The following is a 24,286-nucleotide window of genomic DNA, read 5'->3' on the forward strand; positions in this document are numbered from 1 at the left end:
TGGGTTCCAGAGTTTTATTTTGTATTTAGCCTTCCTCTCCCCTGCCTTCCCTAGAGTTGTGCTTCCCCTGTTCAGCTTTCCCCTTTCACCCTGCTGCTTTCCCTTCTCCTTCCCATTCCTCCCTTTCTGCTGACATTGTCCCAAAAGCCAGTACTGAGACAAATCAAAGGTGCTCAACACAGCCAAAAGGCTGCAGGATTGCCACCCTGGGAAACAAGAAAGCTTTGTACCCTTCAGGACACTGGATGGTCCTTTACGAGCAGCTTTTACTCTGTTTAAGCCTGTTCCTGTTGATGAGGAGTCTGATGAAATAATCCTAATAAGCAAAGGGGTTTTCTAGTATTGCTTCTAAACATGACACTGGAAACAGGATGGCTAATGGTCAAATCCTGCCTCCAGTGATGTGGGGGATGCATAGTGACTGCAGATACACTATTTTGCTTCAACACCTTTCCATTCTGTTTCTACAGTTACCCACACACAAAACTCCCCATTTCTCTGGACCAGTGCTTCTGAAGACAGACAGAATTTTGTCACTTATCCAGGTCAGGTGAACCAAACCAAACAAGTTGGTGTTTCACACCTTGAATCCTTTCAAAAGTTATCCACCTATCACGTGAACATGAAGGTTCATCTGATCCCAGGCTGGCTATGCTGGAAATCTACTCTAGCTTTATTATTAAAAACTGTAAGCAAGACTTTTCCAGAGAGCTGTGAAAGACTATTTACAAGGGCAGGTAGTGACAGGACAAGGGGGAATTGCTTCAAACTGAAAGACTGCAGAATTAGATTAGATTAGATTAGATTAGATTAGATTAGATTAGATTAGATTAGATTAGATTAGATTAGATTAGATTAGATTAGATTAGATTAGAAAAAACCTTTAGTGTGAGGTTGTTGAGTCACTGGAACAGAGTGCCCAGAGAAGCTGTGGATGCCCCATCCCTGAAAGTGTTCAAGGCTGGACTGGATGGGGCTCTGAGTAACTTGGTCCAGTGGAAGGTGTCCCTGTCCATGACAGGGGAATTGGAACTCGATGATCTTAAGATCCCTTCCAACCCAGGCTGGCCTGTGATTCTATGATTTAATGAGAGCTGGGCCATTAAACACTGCACCTGTGGAAGATCTGCCCTTTGTTGCAGCTTTTCATTACAACAAATTTCAGAGTTTTGTAGCTTTTAATTTCCAGCTAACATAATCTGTAACTTTGACAGTTAAGTAAAAAACACTTCTAGTACCAGATTTTTTTTCTAGCCCCAGAGCTTTAGATGATCCAGGTATTTTGACCTGGTCTTACAGAGGCTGTGAAAGCTTTTTTGTTTCTCAATAAATGAAAACTTTCATGCACTGATGACTGTTCCATCCAAAGGCATACTACATAGAAGCAAACAGAAGTAATTTTACAAAGACACTTTTGCATATGGCTTGAAAGAAAACCCATCAAGAGTTGACAATGATAGATGATCCCCCCAGTGACATTCAGGAATAATGCAATTTCACATTTATGTCAGGGAAAAACAAACAATGCACATATTCAAATAATCATTAAAAATGAGATGCCTGGCACAAAGCAGGTTCCAACCCTGTTCTTCCACACATCTTCTGGAAATCTTTTCTGGATATCGTCTGAGGCCTTCTTATTTGCATTGCTCATGAAAAAAGAACTGTAATGGAGGTTTGAGTGTACGTGTTATCAGCAAAAGTTTCTCTCAAGGGAAATTACGTGAAAGGACATTTCTCTTGTCTTCATGTTTGACATTCAGGAGCAGTGACGAGAAAAGGCAGGCACAGGAGTCTTTCAGAAAACCACCAGAGCGCAATGGCAGCATTTCATAGGGACGTGAACCGTTCATCATCTGCTGCAAAGACTCCATTAATGTGGCCTGCTTTTAAATCCAGTGCTTCACAAGGAATCCCATTTTCTAGTGTCACTTCAACTTTCTCTTCTAAATTTTCTGCTTCTGTTGACTCTTTATTCTTTCTAGAAACAAGAAAGAAAAGATCATCTTATTCTATTGACCTGCAGCACTCTATTCCACAGAAAGAAAACTGCGTATTATTTAGAAGTTTGTCATAGGTTATGCTCCTAAAGGCACAATCTGGTGTACTTCCTTGCTGTAGTAAATATATCAGATGGGTGTATCTTAATGCAACAGCTGGGGAACCCACAGATTGGAAGCCCTAGTTTAGCAGTTTGAGCTCAGAATTGGAGACCAGAAAACCTGAAGTAGACATGTTGTAAGTATGTTTTAAATATTATTTCACCTTCTTAGTCTGCAACATGACTAGAAGGTGCAAAAGAAAAGCTAGGGCAAAACAAAATTTGAAAAAAAAATCTCTAAATCTATTTGGGTTTTTTTTTAACTCATGAAGTCTATACTAAGCACGCTGTCTGCAATGTATGTCATAGATCTCATAGATCTCACTCCATGATCAGTACAAAATAAAATATATTTTTTAGGAACAGATCAATCTTGGACTAACTATAGCTTCCAAATGTGGAGACTTGGGTGCCCTCACATCCATGGTTACCTTCTTCAGAACATCCATGTTTACCTTCTTCAGAACATTCATGGTTACCTTCTTCAGAACATTCATGATTACTTTCTTGGCTAATCTCAGTGCTGCAAATCTGCATTTTTCCTTCAAACTTCATTAACAGCCACCTTCCTACCCACTATTTTAAACTTTTGTTTTCTATGTCAAACAATTGCATGGCTTTCACTTTTCCAGACTCCAGTGGTCCCAAAAACATATTATAATAATGGTTGAATAAAATTATCTACATTAAAAAAAACCCAAGTAAAAATTCTCTAAAATGCAATCATGAGAAGATGTAATAAACAAATATCAGTCAACAGGTCATGATGTTCCTTTAATTCCAGATTTATTCTGACCTTGAGAACAACTAGTTCAGAGTTGAAAAACCTGCTGTACTTTATGGCCTGCAGCATCAGCGGTTTCAGAGGACAAGGAACCCAAAGGTCAGCTGCACTGCTTCTTCCTATCTCACAACGTGTACTGTAACAACCTGACTCAGGACAACGGTAAGAATCTGACTCAGTGTAACTCCTAAGGACAGAGATATTAACAATAATAAAATTTTATTGGCCTTTGGGAGATTCTTGTGGTTACAGACTTGTTAAAATAAATTTGGGGTGTAGTAGCAGGAACCTCTGACCTCTGGCTGCTCTTACATTGATAAAAAGGAGTGCTCTTTAATACAGAACTGTGGGGACAGAACATAAAAGTTACTAAGAAGGAGGTTCAAAAGAAATGAGAGGAGTAGAAGATGTGTGAAACTCATTACCAGAGGAATTCAGAGAAGCTAAAAGTTTCCATGAATCCAAGGGGTGACTCTTAAGGGAAGAGAAAATATTGTGAGTTACCACAAGAAGACCAAATCCAGCTCAGGAAGGCCCACAGCTGCAAGTTAATTCCTGGGAGAACTAATACAGGGAAAGACTGTGTGCTTACTCTGTTTTCACTCTTCCCAAGGCAAATGCTTATGGCCCCTGCTGCAGATGGGATTTTGGGGGATAAGGGGAGAATTTGGGCTAGTTCAGGGCAGACTAGAGGATGATCCTGCTCTGGGCATGTGGTTAATCTGTTGCTGTAGGCGGAGGTATCCTATTCCTGCAAGGGCAGGAGAACAAGCACAAGTCTGGGAGACAGTGTGTCTGCCCCAGCTCACTGTAGGCACTGAATTCAGCAAATCTCTCAGTTCAATAAGTGATGCTTGAGTCTAACTCAACACTGAAACTCCTCTGCTGGCCAACTCCCCTTCCCTGACACCCTGAGCACAGACAGCCCGGAGCACTTGCTTTTGGTCTTATCTCAACTGAGGTATTTAAATGGTACGTTAAAGGCCTTTAAAGACAAAATCCCAGATTTATGAGAAGACAACACCATCCTTAGGGCCAGAGTTCCAATGCAGCTTACTAGGCAAGCAGCTTCCATTATGTAAGCTCTGGACAGAATTATAAGAAAACTAATTACTGGACATGCTGAAGTCTTATAAAACCTGGTCACTTCAGTGTCTGACACAGAGATCAGCGCTTTTGAAATCCTTTTCTCTCATGTCTGGCTTTTTGTTATTTCCAAGAAGCCAAATATCCCAGACCATCACTTTTAGCTCTCCAGTCCTTGCAACATAGATAGAAGAAATATATGCTTGGTTTACCCTCTCTCTCACTTCCCAGCCCCTGCCTGCAGATGTTATTGATGTGAAAGGAGGGTTAGAGTTCAGCCACAGATGAACCTGCTCTGAGGAAAGGTTATAGGTAATGGTAGGGTAGGGAAACAGAGGGAGAAGTGAAAAAAACACAGGAACTAAAAAGACAAGAGCATGAGACAGAGAGGGTGCCAGGTGAGCACAGGCAGGCAACAACAAGCCATTTTGATAGCAGTGTGATGATAAAAGCATGCAGTTTACACCATATTGAGGGGAACTGCTCAAGCTCAGATGAGTTATTTTGATAATACAGGGGGTAATCCTGTCTTTCAGCATGATATGAAGCAGAAGTGATTATTTTAGCTAGAAAAATCACAGCTATTTATCATAGTTTATTTATATTACACTTATGTGAAACATTCAAAGACCCCCTTAAAGTTAGACACTATAAAGAAACACAGAGCCATGATGCCACAGAGGGCAGGTATGGGCTTCAGGTAGCTACATCATTCAGTATTACAAAAGAGGTTGCCTGCATTTAGAGCATGAAATAATTCAGTCCACACAGCATGGTTGTGATAGGCCTTTAACTATCCACAGATTCCAAATACCTTCCCAGACTCTTTCCCCAACAGCAGTTCATCTATTGTTTGCTGAATTTGGTGTGGTTTTTTTGAAAACAGAAAGGGGTTCTGGAAATTCATTCAACTCCTCTGATTGCAAAATATAACTGAAGGGATTCTGACTACAATACTAAAGTTTCTCTGTGGGAAGCACTTAACCTTCACAAGTGCTGTTATGAGGTCTTTTAACATTCTTCAAGATAATAAAAACACAGAAAGGAGACGTCTCTGCAACATACCACTTTTCATATATTAATTCCTTGTTCTGATGTATTTGGGGATACAATCCATTATACAGTCAATAATTGTGATATTATCTGGTTATCAGCAGGAATTTACCCTTTTCAGTTCTTCTGCTGTTCCTGTATGAATCTATTGCTGAAGTCACAATTTTGTGTAAACCTAAACTCTGTGGCAGCCAAAAGCAAGGCAGAAGCTGAACTTCTATGGCAGAATCTCAACTCAGTTGAGAAATTTCTATTCCTTATGCTCAGTTCAGAGCCAGCAGAGATGGCAGGACCAAAACCCCACCTGCTCTCTGTGCTGCTCCCACATGCTCACAATAGGGAAGCGTGAACACTCTTCTCTTTTTCACCAGTGCCACCAGGGCAGAAACGGAGAGGAAAAGAGGGTATCTCTCTCCTATCTTACCACCAGAAAAACTCCTAAGCTCATGGGGAGATCTGGCCATGAACCTGTGAAGGGCTGGGTATTTTGGGCTCATCAGGTCATGAATAGTAAGTGAAACCCTGCTCTGTTCCAGTGAGCAGACCCTCTTCAGCCATACATTAATCATTACTGTGTGCTCTACTGAGTCTTCTCAAGCTGCAGCAGCACAGGTTTTTTAGCCCTACCAGCTTTTGACACTCCTGCCCTGGAAGGGACACAGTCAGTGCCAGACATCCTCCTCTTGGTAGCTGTGTGGGTGGTCTGTGAGAGGAGACTCACCTGTGTCACAATAAACCCTCACAAGAATGACATCAATTGTCTTTTTAAAGCTCATCTCTAGTTAGGTGGCCTCCAGGATCATACTCTTGCACCCTCCATTTCCTTATTACGTCCTAAAATTACTAAGGCATCTATACTTTACTGTTAAAGATTTTAAGTCTTTCCCTCAGGAAAGGAGAATGGGTTATCTTTACCTAGCTAGGGAAGGATGCACAGCATTAATCTGGCTGAGGCTGCTCTGAAACTCAAAACCAGCTCAGCTGACCTAACTAACCAGCATTCCATTCAAACAGAAGAAAGGCTAGGCTGCTTACTTCTTGTGTTTCTGAATCCCCGAAACAATGAGGAAAACAATCCCAGCCACAATGAGACAAAGAACAACACCGAATACAATAAGCCAGACAGGTGTAGAGGGTTCAACAGGAGGTGATAAGGTTGAGGTTATCTTCAGAAACTGCAGTGTTTTGTCACTCAGTAGGAAGGCATTGTTGATTCTGTTCCGGTTCATCCTTCAGGAGAAAAAAAAAAAAAAAACCACAAAAAGAAAAACATCACAACTCTTTATAAAGGTATTTTACAAGTTTTACAAGTAAAAAGGTATTTTACAAGTTTAAAAGATAGTAGAAAATAAAAGGAATTTTCATGAATGTGCTGCAAGTTAGGCAGGGCTGAATGTCACCCAGCATGATGAAGAAAAGGATGTTGTCTACCATTAGTGGGGCTCAGAAGTGACTCTCTCAAGCAACAGGACAAGAGGACATCACCTCAAACAGCACCAGGGAAGGTTCAGGTTGGACAACAGGAAAAATTTTCTTCACTGTAAAGCTGGTTAAGCATTGGAAAAGGCTGCCCAGGGATTGGTGGAGTCACCATCCATGGAGGTGTTCACGACACAACTGTACATAGCACTTAATGCCATGGTCTGCTTGACACAGTGCTGGTTCAGTTAAAGGTTGAACTTCGCAACCTTGGAGGTCTTTTCCAACCTAAATGATTCTGTGATTCTATGATTTTACGACTCTGTGATATTGGTAGGATTACACAGACCTTGACTGTAACAGAGACCTTAGTAATCCATAGACACCCACACACTTAGAACACCAGATTTCCATATGCATTTATCTAAAAAACTGGGAAATACAGACAAAACCTGAGGTATGATATTATTATTTATTTCTGGTTTGAACCATGTCCTGAAGACATAGCAGGTGGTAAGCTGTAAGGCTGGCTCTGTTGCCTTTCTCAAGCAGCATTCAAGATTAGCACAGGAGTGGCAGATCTACCTTTCAGTACTTGCAGGATTTACTTACAGTTCCCCCTAGTGCCTCAAACTAAACCATCCTGCATATTATGGGCTGGTACATCTGCCCCTGCTGCTGTAGATTTTATTAGATCCATGAGGCACAGGATACAATTTGGTCTGGAAGAATCCACACCTATTGTCAACATGTCCTTCTTCCCTGCAGGAGGCAGCTAAAGGGATTTGTACTTTCCACATTTTTTCTATTTCCATATGAGAAACTGTAAGTCTGAGAAATATGCTTTTTTACAGAAGTAGTACAACTGCTATCCTTTAGTGGATATCTTCACCCATTTTCACTGCCTGTAAGCGTTTAACTGCCTGTAAGATATTTCTGGATCTAAATCTAAGCAGCCTTAAGAGGCTTTAGAAGTATCTTTCATTAGCTTTTTCCAAATGTTAAAATTTTTTAATCAAATGGATTACATATATTGGTCTCGAGAGATTCTTTTTGATAGCAGTTGGATGAATTAATGCAGCTCTTTTTGTATACAATTTGACTTATTTACCACAGAGTAAGTTTTTCCTGAGAAAAGATATATGGGAAATACAGGTAAGATTTAACAAATTTCTCTTCTTGGAAATCATAATGTTTGGCTGTCCCTTAAACAGGAAGTTCTTAGCCTTAAAGGAAAGTCAGCATTCCTGGGCAGGACTGAAAGCCATGGCATGTTTTAAGACCCATAATTCCATAAGCCGTCTGCCATTTAGGAAAGATTTCCTTACTGATATGAAAGGGTCATTGTGAACAGCTGAACTAAGCCTTGTGCACCCTCATCTAATGGCTTGAGTTTCAGAATTATGTGCTGAAACACATGCAGGCAACTACAAGTGCATTTTCATGTTTGCATATGCATAACTATATCTTGTATATTATGCAAAACCTTGGGTATCATACAGAGTTCTGACATGGTTTACCTTCCTCTTTATTCTTACTTTGTAGGACTCTCATACTCTCATCTAGTTCATGACTAGTGTTGTGTGCTACCCTACCATAAAGAATTATAATAAAGGTTTTGTATGGAAGCCTACAATCAGAAGCAATTGAACAAAAAGCATTGTAGTTTTATAGAACATTTTATTTCTTGTTTTTAAATTAGGTAGGAATTAAAACTTTTCATAAATAGCATATTCTTTATCAGGTGACAGACAACAGTTAAAAACCAAACAATAACAGCATCCAATTTCTGTGCCAAACAGGGCATATAAAAGACTTAAATAAATCAGCTTATGCTACTGAATGTATCAAAGAATAACAGAAATGCAAAACCCCCGCATTCCAGCACTCTTACAGAGAGCTTCAGTGAATAAATAATCTGCTTCCTCCACTAATGCTATGAAGCTATTGTTTGGTGTCTCTGTAGGAAATAGTTTAATCTGCTCATAAGATTAAATTAATCTTTCCAAAAGAACGCATAGTCATTCATCAGGAATTAGGCATTACACCTCCATAGAGATAACACGAATTTTCAAGACAGAGCATAGAATGCCTGAAAACAAAGAGATCCATTTTCCACTCCATGCTTGAGAAATACATGTGCATTATGATGCTTGAGGGACTCATCCCTATAAACCTCTGGTGTAGGTTTTTTGGACCACTGAAGTCAGATTATCCCATTTTTTTCTTTTTTTCCTTGTCAGCTCCACATTCTTCTTTTTACTTGCTACAGAATGTGATAGTAGAAGGCAAAGTGATTTGTAGTGCACTGTACTTTGTACAAGCAATGCTCAACTGTGATATTGACTGGCATTCTAGAATGAGCTGGTATGAAAAGAATGTGAGCATGAGATTGCTTAAGCCAAGCCAGGACACAGCCAGCTCTGCTCATGAGGAGTTCACAGGAGCTCCTCTCATGTGAAAGCTGACTTCTGCATTAAGTCAGATGAACTGTTAGTGAGAAGCACTTCAAGGGAGCCTATGGTCATTAGCCCAGGTGTAAATGTGCATGTAGCATGCAGTGAAAGCTAAATTATGTTAATCCCACCCAGAAAGTGTGCCCTTCCATCACCTGAGGAAGAAGGCTGTCTCACTGGGAACTGTGGCAGCTGGATGAGAGCAGTGTGCCACACATTGGACAGCACACGACAGGTAGGGCTCTGGAAAGGGACTAGACTTCTTCTGAGTCTCCAGCATCAACAAAGACTCTTTCCAAAGTCACAATCCTAAGGCTCACATTCTTTGCATTCTGTGCGGCTGTTAAACATCCTCTAATCTCACATTCATTAAAGAATACTGACCCTTCAGTGTTTTAGCAACTTGGATTAGTTCATCCTTAAAGAGGCAGAGTGCTTATTCATACAAGGCCCACAGAGAGAAAACATCCTCAGTAAACAAGAAAGAAAACATTGCAAAAGCAATGACTGTACCTGATGGCTGCCTCTACCACGCTTCCAGGAACAGTTGTCACATTTTTGGAAGAATCTGTGACCACAAACCAAAAGGACACCCGGTCTGTCACATTGCAGAGCAGCACATTGGAAATTCTGCAGACAGTTAAAACAAAAATGATCATTAAAGAATCGTGGAAGGAATTATTGAAATAGTTTAGTTTTTCCTAAAATATTGCTCTCAACTAAGGGGGAAAAATTCTTATTTTTAAAAAAGTTAACAGTTAATACTCAAGAAAGAAATACCATTCACAGCATTTCTCATTTCCCATACGATTTTAAAGAAATCGAGCTTATGAAGACCAAATGAGTCTTCAAACAAATTTCTAAATCTATTACAGACTTGCATGGTCTTGGACATACATTTAGTTTAATCAAATGAAAAAAAACATGCGAATAACAACCATCATTGGCTGTGACAAAGGCCATATAATGGAACAAGTGCATTGGTGAACTAAGAATTCTGGTTTTGACAGCAAATACAGGAACCAGTCATCGAGAATTGCCCAGGTGATTGTCAAGTGAATGCAGTTCTTCTACAAGATACATTCGTAGGAGGGAAGATCAGTGGAATTGATTTTATTCTTTTCGTCATCTTTGTTCCCAGAGCCAGGCATAGAGTAAGGGGAACAAGCTAAAGTTAGTCATTCTACTGGCACTGGCCTCTTCCTTTTAGCTTTTGAGATGTCAAATATTTATATCACCTATTTTAAAGGCAGATTGTTCCATTTTATGTGAAATTAAATGTGGAGGGGCACAAGCACGTGGCTTCTCGTGGCATACTACGTAAATAGTGTGCAAAATGCCTTTTAAACATTTTTTTTTCCAGATTTCTACTAGTGAATGGTGGAAAGATCAGAAAACCCTCCTGGACTGACACAATCGGCAGTATTTGAGCAAAGGAAGTGAAAACCGATCCATTTTAGCACCGTGACCGCCCCCGCGCTCTGCTGCAGCGCCGCCTGCCGGCCGCCCGCAGCACCGCCCCGGGCCCGCCCGAGCCCGCCTGGGACTGGGGGGACTGGGGGCGTTGGGGGGATTGGGGAGATTGGTGGGACTGGTGGGACTGGTGGGATTGGGGAGACTGGGGGGATTGGAGACAATTGGGGGATTGGTGAGACTGGTAGGACTGGGGGGACTGGGGGGACTGGGGGGATTGGTGGGATTGTGGGGAGTTGGGGGATTTGTGGGATTGAGGGTGAAAGGGACAGGAGGGAGCAAGAACGCCTGCGCCTGGGCATTCCCCATTCAGCCAAGGATCTGTTTGTAAGGGAGATCACAGTGCCTCACTGTGAATATTTTGTAAATATGTTTTACTTCCCAAACTTCTTTTGAATAATGTTTTGGGTGCCCCAGGTAGTGCAAGATATCATTTTACACAGGTTGGCTTATCTATCTATCTATCTATCTATCTATCTATCTATCTATCTATCTATCTATCTATCTATCTATCTATCTATCTATCTATCTATCTATCTATCTCAGGAATCATGGAATGTCTTTAGCTGAAAAGGACTCAGAGATTTGTTCCAGCCCTCATGCCATGGGCAGTGCACCTTTGACTAGACCAGGCTGCTCAGAGCTCCACCCAGCCTGGCTTTGCATACTGCCATGGATGGGGCATCCACAGCTTCTCTGGCAACCTGTGCCAGTGAGTCACCACCAGTAAAGAATTTCTTATTGATATCTAATCTAAACCTACTCTTTCAGTTTGAAGACATTCCCATTTGCCCTGTCACATGCCCTTGTCAAAAGCCTCTTTCCATCTTTCTCATAGGCTCGCTTCAGGTACTGGATGGTGCTGTAAGGTCATGCCAGAACTCTCTGTTTTCCAGGCTAAGCAAACCAAATCTCATCTTTTCCTGGAAGGAGAGGAGCTACAGTCCTCTAATCACAGAATCACAGAAAATTCTGAGTTGGAAGGGACCCACAAGGATCATTAAGACCAACTCTTATGGGAGTGATGTATATGGATCAAAGTCACAACCTTGGCATTATTAGCATCGTGCTCCAACCAAGTGAGCTGGTTTCATTTTGGCTCTTTGGAGCTTACTCCAACAGGTTCGTGTCCTTCCTGTGCTGGGGACCCCAAAGCTGGATGCAGCATTCCAGGAGGGATCTCACTAGAGCTGAGCAGAGCAGAAGGGCAGAGTCCCCTCTCTTGCCCTGCTGGCCACACTGTTTTGGATGCACCCCAGGATGCAGTTGGCTTTCTGGGCTATAAGCACCCATTCCAGAGAGATACACAGTAAAATGGAAAGCAATGGTTTTGCAGAGACAGAAGAACCACTTTTACCTCTCTAGAACAGAATCAATTTTACAGAGAATTTTTATGGATAAAAGAGGAAAGCCATCCTCTGGAATTTGAAAAGATGTTTGCTGGCAACAGTCAGGAGATGAAAGCAGATTTAGTCTTTGCAAAACAAAAAGAAAGCACAAAATTTACAGGAGAGGGGAAAAATGCCTACTTTTGGCTGGTGACTGAAAAACTCTTGCTGACTTCACAGAATATCTACAATTGTAACTGCAGAGGAAGTTTTCTCTCTAGGTGTTTATAACAGTAGGACCCAAAACTTAATGTTGCCAAAGTTCCTAAAGCTGCAGTTTCTGTGGTGCAATCAAAAACTGGACCAGGTGGAAAATCTGAGTTGGTGTTGCCCTACAGATGTCCTTGAAATGGGATAAGAAAGATTGATCTCCAAAGAGAAAGGCAGACAAGGTCTGGCAGAACACCCTGACTTTCATACCCTGACTTTCATTCAAAGACTCTTCAAGCTAGGATCTTCCCTAAAGTGCCAAGGTTTTTAGCATGAGACAAGGCAGTCAGTCACCACAGGGGTAGCATCTCTCCACAGAACAAACAGCACTGAAACAAGGGGCAGCAAGGATGGCACTAGGGTATGTAAATTTGTCTTTTGTTTGCTTTCCCCTGTTGTTCTAAAATCCTCCTCAATTACAAGCATCCAAACTCTGGTTTCACCACCACCACTTTTTCATCAGTGGAATACAAATGCCATAAACTTTTCCTGGCCCCAAAGAGAATAATCCCACTGATGAGAAGTTCATAGGATATGAGTAAACACCCAAACAGACTGGTTCAACCAGCATCAATGTGGCAATTTCTGTTCAGTGGTGCATGTTTTTTTCTCCCATGCCATTTGCTTGCAGGTTTGGTTCACAACATGAAGAACCATTACAACTATGCCATCACACTGTATATAGATCTGAGAAACCTGGCTTCTCCAGGCACTAATGAAATGTATTTGTAAATATATATGTGGACATTTCTTCCTTTCCTTAGTAGTTAATGGACTTTTGACATGGGATTATAAGAGACTGTTATCATCAAAATGACAAGATCCTGGTTTGGCCTTATGGCACCATGGCAAAAGTCCAAAACTGCATTTCCTTTAATATACTGGTGAGTAGAGTGCAGGAAACCCTGGCAATTCTTTGGCCTGTAACACCATTATTGCTCCTTATGGAGATTTAAATGATTGTTAGGGATAAGAAGGAGCTGTCAGAGAGTTGAAGGGAGCTGAGTGCCCATAATGGCTGTTAGCTCATGAAAGAACCACAGTCCCCAAGTCCCGGGTGCCTCTATCCAGCTCTCTCAAAAGCATCACGCCTCTTCCAACACAGGGCTCTGCAGCTGCTCCTGCAAAGGAACTTTATTTTATTCCCAGCCATGGGATCACCTTGAGTTAACAGCTTTACTCTGGACTCCTATTTTGTTGTTCTAAATGGTCACAATATGTTTAGTATCAAAAAACCCCTATCTTAGGAAAATGGATAATGCTGATGATTTTTTTTCTGATCACTTCATAATGAAAATTTCAGTTTTATCTATAAATGGGGGGAAGATGCACCAAAAGTAGATTCTGTTATTTGAATGAAAACAAATGTGTTGACATTCTTTCTGCTCTAAAGATTAACTAGTCTCAGGCCCAAAAGAGATGCATATAATTTCAAATGAGTCACAGATTAGAGAAACCAGGGTTACTAACACAGGCTACAACAATAATTTTTTAACACTGAGAGATCAAAGGTTGGCTTACATAGTTCATGACCATATGTATTGAGAATCAATTGAGAGGCCATATATAAAGCAGGGAAAATGGGGTATTAATTCTCCACTGAAAAAGAAGTATTTATTTGTATCTCTGTTAATAGTTACTGAGTGGTTTGATTGATTGTACCTTTCTTCTGTTTTGTACAAACTTGAAAATTTGTACAAGCCTTTCAAACATTAAATGCTGCTCCATGATTTATTAAAGTTGAGTTTGGAAATTAACTTTAGAGAACTCAAGATGTAATGTGCAATCCTTCCCATTCTGTGCTGGGTCACTCAGTGGTTACACAAGGGCAACAACAGCATCAGCTGCTGTTTGTGGTGTTTGCAGCACCACATTGAAATGCTTGTCATTGCAGGCTGGCTTTCATCCAGCTTCAGAAATCTAATTAAAGGTGACTTTGAATATCAAAAATGATGGGGCAGACTGCAACAATGGTTATCCTGATCCACCAGAAAAATTATTTTGGGGCCTGATACAGCTTGCTGAAGTTAATGGCATTTGTGTCTCATGTGGAATTTAGTTGTGGCTGGGAGTTACTTCAAGGCTGGGTGTGTTAGAAATTAATGGGATTTTAAAGGGGAGGTTTGTCACATCCTGGCTATGGCCACATGCATAATTTATACCCTGGCAAAACTGGTATTCAGTTATGGAAGTAATAGTGATTTTTGCCATAGGTTTTATTTTGACAAAAAACTTCAGTTAACCAGATGCAAAATTGCCATACATTTAGATGCTACCAGGATGCAGTCACAGGCAACTTTTTTTGTTCTTATATGACAGAATAATTGGTCACTGGTCTTTTACATCTCCTGAAGAAAATCTGTTGACATTTTCCTGCAAAAGCTCATGTAGTAAAATGCAATTTATTTGCCAGCAGTGCAATGTAATTTATTTGCTACAAGCTCCTGCTTGTACCTCCCTCTTCACCACAGTGAAGTCTCTTCACCAGCTCTGCCAAGGCGCTGTTGCTGTGCACACCGTGCTGCTGTTCCCTCTGGGGTGCTGGCTGCTCCCACACCTCCATGCCCGCTGCAGAGGGGATGGAGCAGGACTGCACTCCTTCCTTCCAGCTGCCAGCCACAAGGGTGGGGAAAGGAGTGTGTTATTTCCAGGACATCTAACAGGATGGAGGCTTTCAAAGCCCTCCTGCTCCCATGTAACAGGCAGATTTTATGAGGTGTATTGGGAGGTTCATTTAGCCTCTCCATCACTAAACAGGGACTCTGAGGTCCCTTGGGATTTGAGGGAGATCTATGCACAGGAAACTCTCAGCCTGTTGCCTAGGAAGTTGTGCCAGATCTCAGAGCTGCACAGCTCTCCTTCAGGTGACATGCTGTCTACAATGACCCCAAAGGTGTCTCTAAGTGCTACCTGAGTTATCAGCTATACCTGCAACATACACCCCATGAGGTGTGTACCCAAGTTATACCCCATGAGAAAGTCTGATATCATCTTAAAAAGAGGTAAACCATAGATAGCTGATTCCAAATATTATACTGACTTTTCTGACCAACTTAATAGTAGGGAATTACTGATGTGTGCAACACCACCTCCAAACTGGAGTAACACTGGCATCATCGTATTTGTCCACAGGGAAAACTCTCTAGATAGGAAACTGAATTAATGAATATAAATTCCATGATTGCCCAGAGTGGGTATTGATAACTGCCATTAAAACTTCTACTCCTTCCATACTGGCTTGATTTTTTCCCATTCCTGCAACAGCCTTATTTTAATCTGCAGAAAACCACAGTGCTTGAAGAAGAAAAAAGATCACTTGCTTCTGATACAGGATTTTTGCTGTGTGAAAGCAGCATGACTTTGAAAAAAGATAATAATTTAAAAGAAGGACCCAGGACTAAAATAAAGTATACAAAAGTGAACCCTTATGGATCAGATGCTAAATGAAAACTCTGCTGCCTTGAAAACCTGAGAAAAAGTCCAAATCATCTGTAATTAGCTTATATCTTGAACTCATTTTTTAAAGTGCCGTTTTAATTGGGTTGAGTAGCACATTCGGCTGTTTTTGCTAAGCTTGATGTAACAGCTCTTTTGCTCAAAGGAGACCACTTCTGAGGAATAAAAATGAGACAGCAGTAATCAAACATTTCTGTCACATGGAGGAGGAAATCCCCTCTTACTTAAGAGAAGTGCAGCAGCCACAGTAATAATCACATGACTAAAGTTAACTAATATCTTTTCAAATGTGGAATATGCTTCACCTGATGACAGCCTGAAGCAATTTTATTTTTAAGTAAATTGAAAACCTTATTTTAGCTAGCCTACCAGAACCATTAATCTCTGTTTCAGATTGAAAAAACAATGGAAAAAATACCAGGCCTATGGAAATGCATTTACAAGGTTTTTCATTTAAGAAAGATAAGAACATTGTGAAAATACAGCTTGCTAAGTGCTCTTTCTAATCTGGTATCTCATTTCATAGAGTAGCAATGATCAGAAGTCTGAAAAGAACATTCAATACCTCAGGGTAGATTTAATCCCAAAACCAATTAAAGGCTGATTTCCATCTGCACTGCAACATCAGAAACTCCTTGATGGTAGGTAACTCAACTGCTGTGATATCAGGGACAGGAATACCCAGCAGAGCACAGCACTGGCTCAGCTATCCACCTCCCAGGGCTCCGAGTCAGCTCATCTTCAGCACACTGCTGAAGCTGAGCTCTGAGGAAGCACACACCAGAGCTGCTTACTCAAAATTCTGTGCTGCCTTTCCTGACCTCCCAGTGTGACCCTTCACTCCTCCCAGTATGGTCTCCAGAAGGTGTCAGATCTTCCTGCTGCATCCTGCTGAAAGTGAACTGGCACCATCCCACTGAGATCCACAGCTGTGCGTGTCACTTCACATGCACAGGGATACTGGTTCAAAGATTGAACACTGCTTAAGATGGAGACAGTGTGATGTTGAATATGTATCTGAGTGTCAGAAGCATACAGGAACAGCCTGCCTTTAGAATCCCTGTGTAACGATTTCTACAGCTTGGTATAGCAGAGGACAGGTCACTGCATGCAGCATTGTTAATATGTATAAGGCAAATCCAAGCAGATGCTTACTGAGTTGTGCTCTTGCTGGAATATCTTCTCATTGCAAAAGCCACCATTGCTCTGAAGAGGTACTCCTCATTAGCATCCCAGGCATACTGTAAAGGAAAATGGAAAATAATTAGTTTCAGCACCAGTGCTGGCAGTACAGAGAGGAAAAGGGGTTGCTGAACTTGAAATGCTGTATTGATCAAGAAAATGAATAAATTCTCTGGTTGTGCTAAGAAAATAAATGCCCATTATTTAGTATGAACAAAGGACACTCTCAAATGGAAAAAAAAAAGTGTAATATAAACTGTAATATAAATAATATAAACTGCAAACAATGTTTCCAAAAATTGAATTAACTGAATATTTCTGAAAGCTGGCCAAACTGGATAAGTAAAGTTTATTATACCAAAGACTAGGCGTATTACTAGAATTCTTCCACAAAGCTGCACTCTTGGCATTGTGTCTTTTGCTGGAGAAATTCAGTTAAAGCAGAGGGTTTAAATCCACCCTCAAAGACTATTTAGCTCTGGTGAAAAATAATAATAAAAAAATCCCTCATGTTTAAAGTGGTCTCTGGGAACTGGACATTAGGACACCAGGAAATAAACTGAGATTGCAGCCTTACTGCTGCACACTGTCCTGATTACAAGACTCATCTACATTACAAATTATTATATTACATGTGAGATAAAAGAAAGAAAGTAACATCCTTACTACTCAAATAAGAAGAATGTAGACTCTAAAAACTGTTCTCTGTTGTCTTGATGAAAAATCATGCTTTCTTAATTTAAGTTTTCTGAGACAGCTTCACTGTATTCCCCTGGGCTTTCATTCACATATGCAATTCTAATGACCTGTAAGAACTGCATCTATTACATTTTTATAACAGGAGCCATGACTGAGGCATACTGATTGAATTTCTTCCCCTTTCAGCAGGTTACAAAGATTATTAGTTTCTTGGAATTATATTAAGGGAGGTTAGAAACAGCTTTCTTCAGTCAGTCAGAACACAAATCTAATCTTTAACTTTCAGCATTAAAAAAATCTGCTCTGTAATCATCCAAACCAGAAACTCAGTGGTGTGGACACTTAACTCTGTTATCAACTTGGACCTACTTTTTCATGGTCCTTTATAACACAGTCAAAAAACAGCAATATACATCAAAAAGCAGTAAATAGCATTGAAAAGTCCAAATCTTAATTCTGGTTTTTAAATTCTGATTTTGGGTGCATGGAGATCCAACCTCTCCACAAAAAAAAGAAAAAAAATAAAAAGAGACTCCACCTTCTCCACCTTTCAGGTATCTGCAGCCCTCATGTTGTACTAGCATCCTAGGAAACTGAACAGGGAAGGATGCAGTCATTTAAAGGGCAGAAAGTGATCTTGTTTATCACCCCTGGATGGATGTTGAGTGAAATGGGCTCTCTGAGATGAGATAGGTCAGGGACAACAAAGCTGAGGCAGCAGACAATTTGTGCAGCATTAAAGTGCAGCTGCACTGCTGAGAACCTGGGTTCTGACTCACCACTCTTGCCTCGTGAATGAAGGGGCTTGTGAGCATACTGTGATAACGCCTGCCAACCTGGGAACTTACACTGAAAAAAAAACCCAGAGAGAAACTTTGGAAAAAAATTATAAAAGCCTGTGTTTTGATCCCACTTGCAATGATGAAAATGTGACAGAAATGAGAGCAACTAGTACTGAAAAAAAAGATTGTGTAGTAAAGGAATTAATACAGATCAGAGCCATAGAACTATTTATCATCATTTTAAAGATATCTGTATTTAAACCATGAAACACAATTTGCAGTACTAAAAGGGAATATCTGTTTTTTCTCTGTGTGGCACTATTGACTGAATCCCTACATGCCATCTGCAGTCTTTGAGAACAGGTCCAAAACGAAAGAAAAAACCAATTTGTTAGCCAGTGGATTAAACCAGCTGCAGGGATAATTTAATCAGTTGTCTTGAAAATGGATAATGATGAAACACACTCCATTTCATGCTCACATGGACACAAATACAATGCAGCATTACCAAGTACATGTACCCGGTATGTTTATGTTTAGTGCAATGCATATATACATGCACAGTTTGTCACAGCTCTCATAAATAATGCAGAAGCCTAGCACTTCTTTAAGTCACAGTAACAAAAAAGAGTATCTCAAATCAGGGAAGATAATTTGTAGTGAGGAATTCCAGGCCCAGTTGAAAGAGTAGGCTCTTGAAAAGAGAAAGAATAAACACAAAACTGCAAGAAAGAGGGGGAGGAGGCTGGCAGATAAAGCTTAATAGAAATCACGGGTCTGCCTGAGTCAGGAGAAGTTATTGCAGACAACCTTCTGGGCAGAAGGGCAAGAGGCCCCAAGAAAATGGAGACTAAACAGAAAGTAGAGGAGATGGAGATGGCTGTGGGCTCCAGGTGAACAAGAACCTCTGTACATGACTGCATACAAGAATATACAAGAGGAAGGCAACATAATTAGGAGGAAAAGTAAGGCAAGAACAACTTTAGGCTAATAAACTGTATGAACTCAGGACAGGTGGGCATGAATTCCCAGAAAACAGTTTCTAATCAGCAGCCTTCTCTAATCAGAGGTGCAAGGAAACCTTGAATGATTTGGATTGGAAGGGACTCAAAAGATCATCTAATTCCAACTTCCCTGCCATGGGCAGGGAGACCTTCCACTAGACCAGATTTATTCTACTATAAGGCTTTATCAGCTTCATCTTTATCCTCCAAATACAAGGGCCTGGAGCACAACTGATGACTGAGGATGTCCCTATGCAGGGCAGCTTGATGCACTCTTTCTGCTGCTCTAGAGGTAACAGTAAATATCATTTGCAACCACATTTAAATATCATTTGCAACCACACACTGTAAACATAACTGTTATCAATGAAACGCTACATGATGGTATCAGAACTATTAAATTTACCATCTTTATTGCACTACAAAGGAACCAACACAAAGACATTGGCTCAGTTGCACTTGCCATCCTTTATACGTTAAGGAGGAGCAGAATTGGGCACAGCTAACTGTGAAAGGCAATCGTAAATGCCTCTTACTGAATGAAGAAGATGATGAGATAATGCACAAAAGATTATGACTGTAGGTTGCTGATGGGGTGAAATGCTGTAATACTGCTGTAATAGACAAAATTTAAGATATGAGAATATAATATTACAAGATTGCTCTGACCAACCTGACCTGATTTCTGTGTTGACCCGGCTTTGAGTAGGAGAGGACTAGGGACCATCCAAGATCTCTTCCCTCCTGAATGGTTCTGTGCTTAACTATAGAGCCATTCAGACTGCAGGGTGGCTACAGACACAGAAGCACCCTTCTGGATCTGGTGGCAAAACACAAGGTGTGCATCAGCCTTCCTCCTCTTCACTCTCTACCCCAGAAGCAGCCTGAATACATGAGCCAGAAGGGAAGTGCACTGTCTACTTCAGCTGCCTGCAGCCCCTGAGGTGCCAGCTCTTTGACTCTTATGGTTAAAACAAGTGGTGACATGAAGTTATACAGACTTGTCAGTGCCCATCACTTCTCACTCCCTACCTCCCTCTGTCCCTTTTGAATTAATTCTCTACTCCTCTGCTGGCTCCATGAACAGAAAGCAACTAGTGACTAGCAGCTATTTCAGAAGCCACTCAGAAAGTCAAAACCATTCACAGAGAGACTCATAAATCACCTTCCCTTTAGATCTACAGGCACCGTGTTTCCTCCCACGGATCAGCAAACAGCATCTCTCTCAAGTACACCCATTATTTGCAAATAAAATGGTAATGGCTGAATACCTACTGCATCAGAGCCGCTCTTTCCAGCTCCATTGTGATAAGAACTAAATAAATACACTAAATGGAACTCCCTGCCTCAGAGTACAGCTTACCTAGTGAACAAATTTAAAAATGGTGTCCTGTTTTCATCAGCCTCACACACAGGGGATGGCATGCACTACATCATGTGAAAAGCTGCACCAACTTATTTCATATGCCCCTGAATGTACACTGGAGTTATCCCGCCACTCCTAGAGAAAAATTCCCACAGTATCAGGGCTTTCTGTTATCATGGAGCTTGAAGTAATTACACTTTTCTTTGCTTAAATAAATAAATAAATAACAGAAAGAAGTAAAGTGCTCTAAATTCTTTAACAGAAACTAATTTCAGTTTCATAGTAGTTTCAGTTTTCAATTTCAGTCATTCACAGAGAAGACTGCAATGGCTATGGAAAGGAACTACTACTACCTGTGTACTTAATACATTGTTTATTATTTGTAGATGACTTTCTATGGCATCATAGCACTTTTGGCAAGCTGTTGTTCTAAAGTGGTGCTCTTGATTGTGCCATTCCTTCACCTTTCACACACTTTGATACATGAAATAAATAACTACAAAAAAAAAGACTCCTCAGTTATTGCTTTTTTTCTAGCAATACAAAGTGCCTTCAAGGATAATTATTTGTCTTATACCCTTTTTGAATGGAAAACAAAAAGAAATATAAATTATCAAACAACCTCCCCTTATTTTACTACAGCTGGAAAAGGAAAATGCACTAAAAAGGACATTATTGGAAACTCCAATTTTTGTTCTTTGCTGCTATGTTGAACCAAGATTAAATCAAAATATTAGCAGTTATCATCATATCATCAATATTATCATCAAGAGGAGCTTTAATAATTATTTTGACATATTTTCAGTCATAGTATTACACTATTTCTAATAATTAAAAAAAAATCCTGGCTAGCACTACTGTTTAATTAAAAGTCTCCTATGCAAGAGAATTGACTCCAGTATGAATTTCAAGACATTTATTTTAGCAGGTATCTCGAATATTTCTTTGTACTTTGTCTGGTTTATGAAATCTAGGTCCCTGCTAGTGTTAGTTTAAATTACCTGATTTTTCAGGGTAATTTTAGAACAGCTTCTACAGTCATAGGGAGTGTCTCGTATCACCAGTCTTTTAAAACATGTAACCTACTGCTTTTTGTTTCCCAGGGCTCATAACATAATCAGACACCAGAATTAGAGTGGACATGACCATCTAGGATGTTTCCTACCTAATTTTCTGCTGAGCCTTGTTAACATGCTGCAGATTTGCTCTAGTTATTCAAAACCACTAACAAAGTGCTGGGCTCTGACACATCAAATACTGCCTTAGATCAAAAAGGACCACTCAGTCATCTAATGTTCCAATCTCTTACGCATCTCTTTGTGCTCACACCAGTATTTCTACATTAAGCCCAAATATCTGAATTAAGCCAAAGCATTTCAGTCCTCATGAGGCAAGCCTGTGTACCACAGGCAGAGAAGAAAGGCCACTATCTGAAGCCCTCCATTAGCAGGGAATTGATGAGACATGCTTGAATGGTCTTTACAATTAATGCTTGATATAAAGTCCCATTTCATAAAGACCTAAAAATGTTTTTCTCCTTCTCTTCCTAGACACACTTGACTTTACAATTAGCACTCTTGAGCAAAAGTGCTTTTCCCAAAATACGGACTTACATTTAAGCAGCACTTTTCATGCATAAACTGTAACATCCCTATTGCTCTTCCAAGGGACAAAAAAAAAATTGACAGAAAATTATCTTTATGAAGAAGCGAGCTTTATATTTCTCCTGAAGGATGCCATTTTAAGGAGTGGACTAGTCGAATGTCAAGAAATGGATGAGTGGATCATGACTTGAGCAAACTATTACAATTAACACTGCAGAACAAATTGCTTGTATTGTATTCAGAAATTTTATAGTATATATTACCTTTATTTTGGCAGATACTGAGTTAGGAAGAATATGTGAAGATATTTTACTTACTGCATTATCTCCCAAAGCTGTTTTGATACTAATCCGTACTTTGAAAGCATTCTGTGCATCTGACACAAAGAGAAAAAAAAGCAAACATATATTGATAGTCACCCAAAATAGGATTTAAAATCATTTACTTCTCTGATTATTTCACAAATGTCAGTTTCTAAATGTGTCTTAAGAAATCACCCACTTAGGAGAATAGAAGTTACTTGCATGAAAAAAAGCCCTATGGAGTCTCAATGAGGTTTATCATGACCTCTTTAAGTGAGACCAACTTCTATACTTAATTTGCAAACTCATAAAAGAACTGAATGCTCAGTTCAATCTTCCAACTGAAGACAATCAGTTAAAATAAAAATCTTAGAAGCTGGCAACTTTGCAGTCTAAACTGATAGCTACTTTACCTAAAGAAGGATGGGAATCAGCTCCAAATCTTACCTGGTTTGCAGAGCTCAGCGTGAGCAATGGCAACTACAGAGAGTGTAAACAGCAAAGCCCGTAACATCCCGTCAGCATGGAAAGGTTTGAGGCAAAAAGAAGTGAGTCTCCCCTGTAAAGCACTCTTAAACTTTGTGTGACCCAGGATTAAAGCATCAGGAGCACAAGTGAGCGACCAAGTAAAAGGTTTAATGATTAACCCCCATTATTTTAGCTAAAAACAGGCACTAGAAACAACTGTCTTCTGTTAGTTATTTACTACCTTTCTAGGTAGAAAAAAAAAAAGTTGCAACAAGTATTTAATTTTCCTTCTTCCTTTTTAGAAAAATACAACATTTTACAGAGGGTTCCAGGCCAATCTTTTTTTCTCATAGTGTCAGACACACGAGGTGTCTGTGGGATGCCACACCAGAGCAGCTGGCAACTGTTACCCACAGCAGGCGAATCTGAAGCTTGGCTGCCACCAGATCCCAAAGGAAGCTGCCACCTGTCTCCCATGGGAAACTGACCCCACTGAGGGTCCTTGATGATAAAGGAAGACTGGGCACCCTGTTCACCCCTCCAAAAGAAATGTGTGATGAATACAGAATACCTGGACCCAAAACCAGGGCTCAGGCATTGCCCCTCACTTGCTTTTGAACTCACAGCATTTTTGAACTCACAGGGAAGGGCCAGCCTGGGCCAGATGGTCACAGTGCCGTGTCCCCCCAACCCCACCACAGCCCCACTCCTGTGTCCTGGATCAAGCCCAGCAGAGAAAGTGCCTTGTTCTACACAAAAACACCCCACATCTGAAGCACTGCTTTGCATGAAAAGAACTGTTATAGGTAGGAATACTTTTTTCCTGTCAGAGGCTTGTTACGGTAGCAACTAGAACAAGCAGAGGTACAATAAAGGACTTAGTAGAAAGCATGTTGAAAAGGAACATATTCTTGTTTTGTAGACCCACTGTGTATACATGTACACACGTGTGGAAATATTTTAAAGCACTCTGAACTGTTAATCAAATGTTTACCAAGACAAATAAATAAATGTGGAGGAAAAACAATTCGGAAACTGAAATGTATTGCAGGTATTTGAACAGTCTCTGCAATCTAGGGAGCAAGACAGGATTACTTTATTTCATTCTGTTGCTGTACTCCCCCTGTAGCCTTTCTGATTAATGGTTAGTTCCTACCTTGAATATCACTTCAGAATTACTTTCAGGTGGTCCTTTAGCACCAAGAACCGTGTCTTGAGATTGCAAACCCAAAGAGCTTCACACAAATAGTGAGAAAATCTGACTTAACTGTGGGGCTGAATTTATGAAAAACAATAACCAATATTTACTGCATTAGATACTTGGACTTTCGCATAACAGAGAACTTACTGTTTTAGAAGCCACTGTTAAAGGACTTGATAGCCCATCTTTAAAAGTCATTCACCAAGCTGGTTCCCAGGCACCTCTTTACCCTCACTAGGCAACCCAGTCTGG

At 40.4% G+C, this 24,286-nt stretch overlaps 1 protein-coding gene across 1 annotated transcript; it reads right to left on the reverse strand.

Annotated features, from left to right (window-relative positions):
- Window positions 1–9: 9 nt before the first annotated feature.
- Window positions 10–22,937, reverse strand: CLTRN (collectrin, amino acid transport regulator). Its single transcript, XM_063392885.1, has 6 exons — window positions 22,813–22,937; window positions 22,381–22,439; window positions 16,582–16,667; window positions 9,413–9,529; window positions 6,060–6,254; window positions 10–1,981 (listed from the first exon to the last, which is right to left on the reverse strand). The coding sequence occupies exons 1-6, from the start codon at window positions 22,877–22,879 to the stop codon at window positions 1,831–1,833; spliced, it is 675 nt and encodes a 224-aa protein (XP_063248955.1). The 5' UTR covers window positions 22,880–22,937; the 3' UTR covers window positions 10–1,830.
- Window positions 22,938–24,286: the final 1,349 nt, after the last annotated feature.

The sequence above is a fragment of the Prinia subflava genome, chromosome 3, assembly GCF_021018805.1.
Source record: "Prinia subflava isolate CZ2003 ecotype Zambia chromosome 3, Cam_Psub_1.2, whole genome shotgun sequence".
In the NCBI taxonomy this organism is placed as follows: domain Eukaryota; kingdom Metazoa; phylum Chordata; class Aves; order Passeriformes; family Cisticolidae; genus Prinia; species Prinia subflava.

What these genes read in the sequence shown, in the direction of transcription:
- CLTRN (XM_063392885.1), bottom strand. Translation starts at nt 22,879, where the DNA reads ATGTTACGGGCTTTGCTGTTTACACTCTCTGTAGTTGCCATTGCTCAC. An exon ending in CGCTGAGCTCTGCAAACCAG is followed by an intron (nt 22,440 to 22,812) that starts GTAAGATTTGGA and finishes TCTTTGTGTCAG; the next exon opens with ATGCACAGAATGCTTTCAAA. An exon ending in TCCAGCAAGAGCACAACTCA is followed by an intron (nt 9,530 to 16,581) that starts GTAAGCATCTGC and finishes AACTGTCTGCAG; the next exon opens with AATTTCCAATGTGCTGCTCT.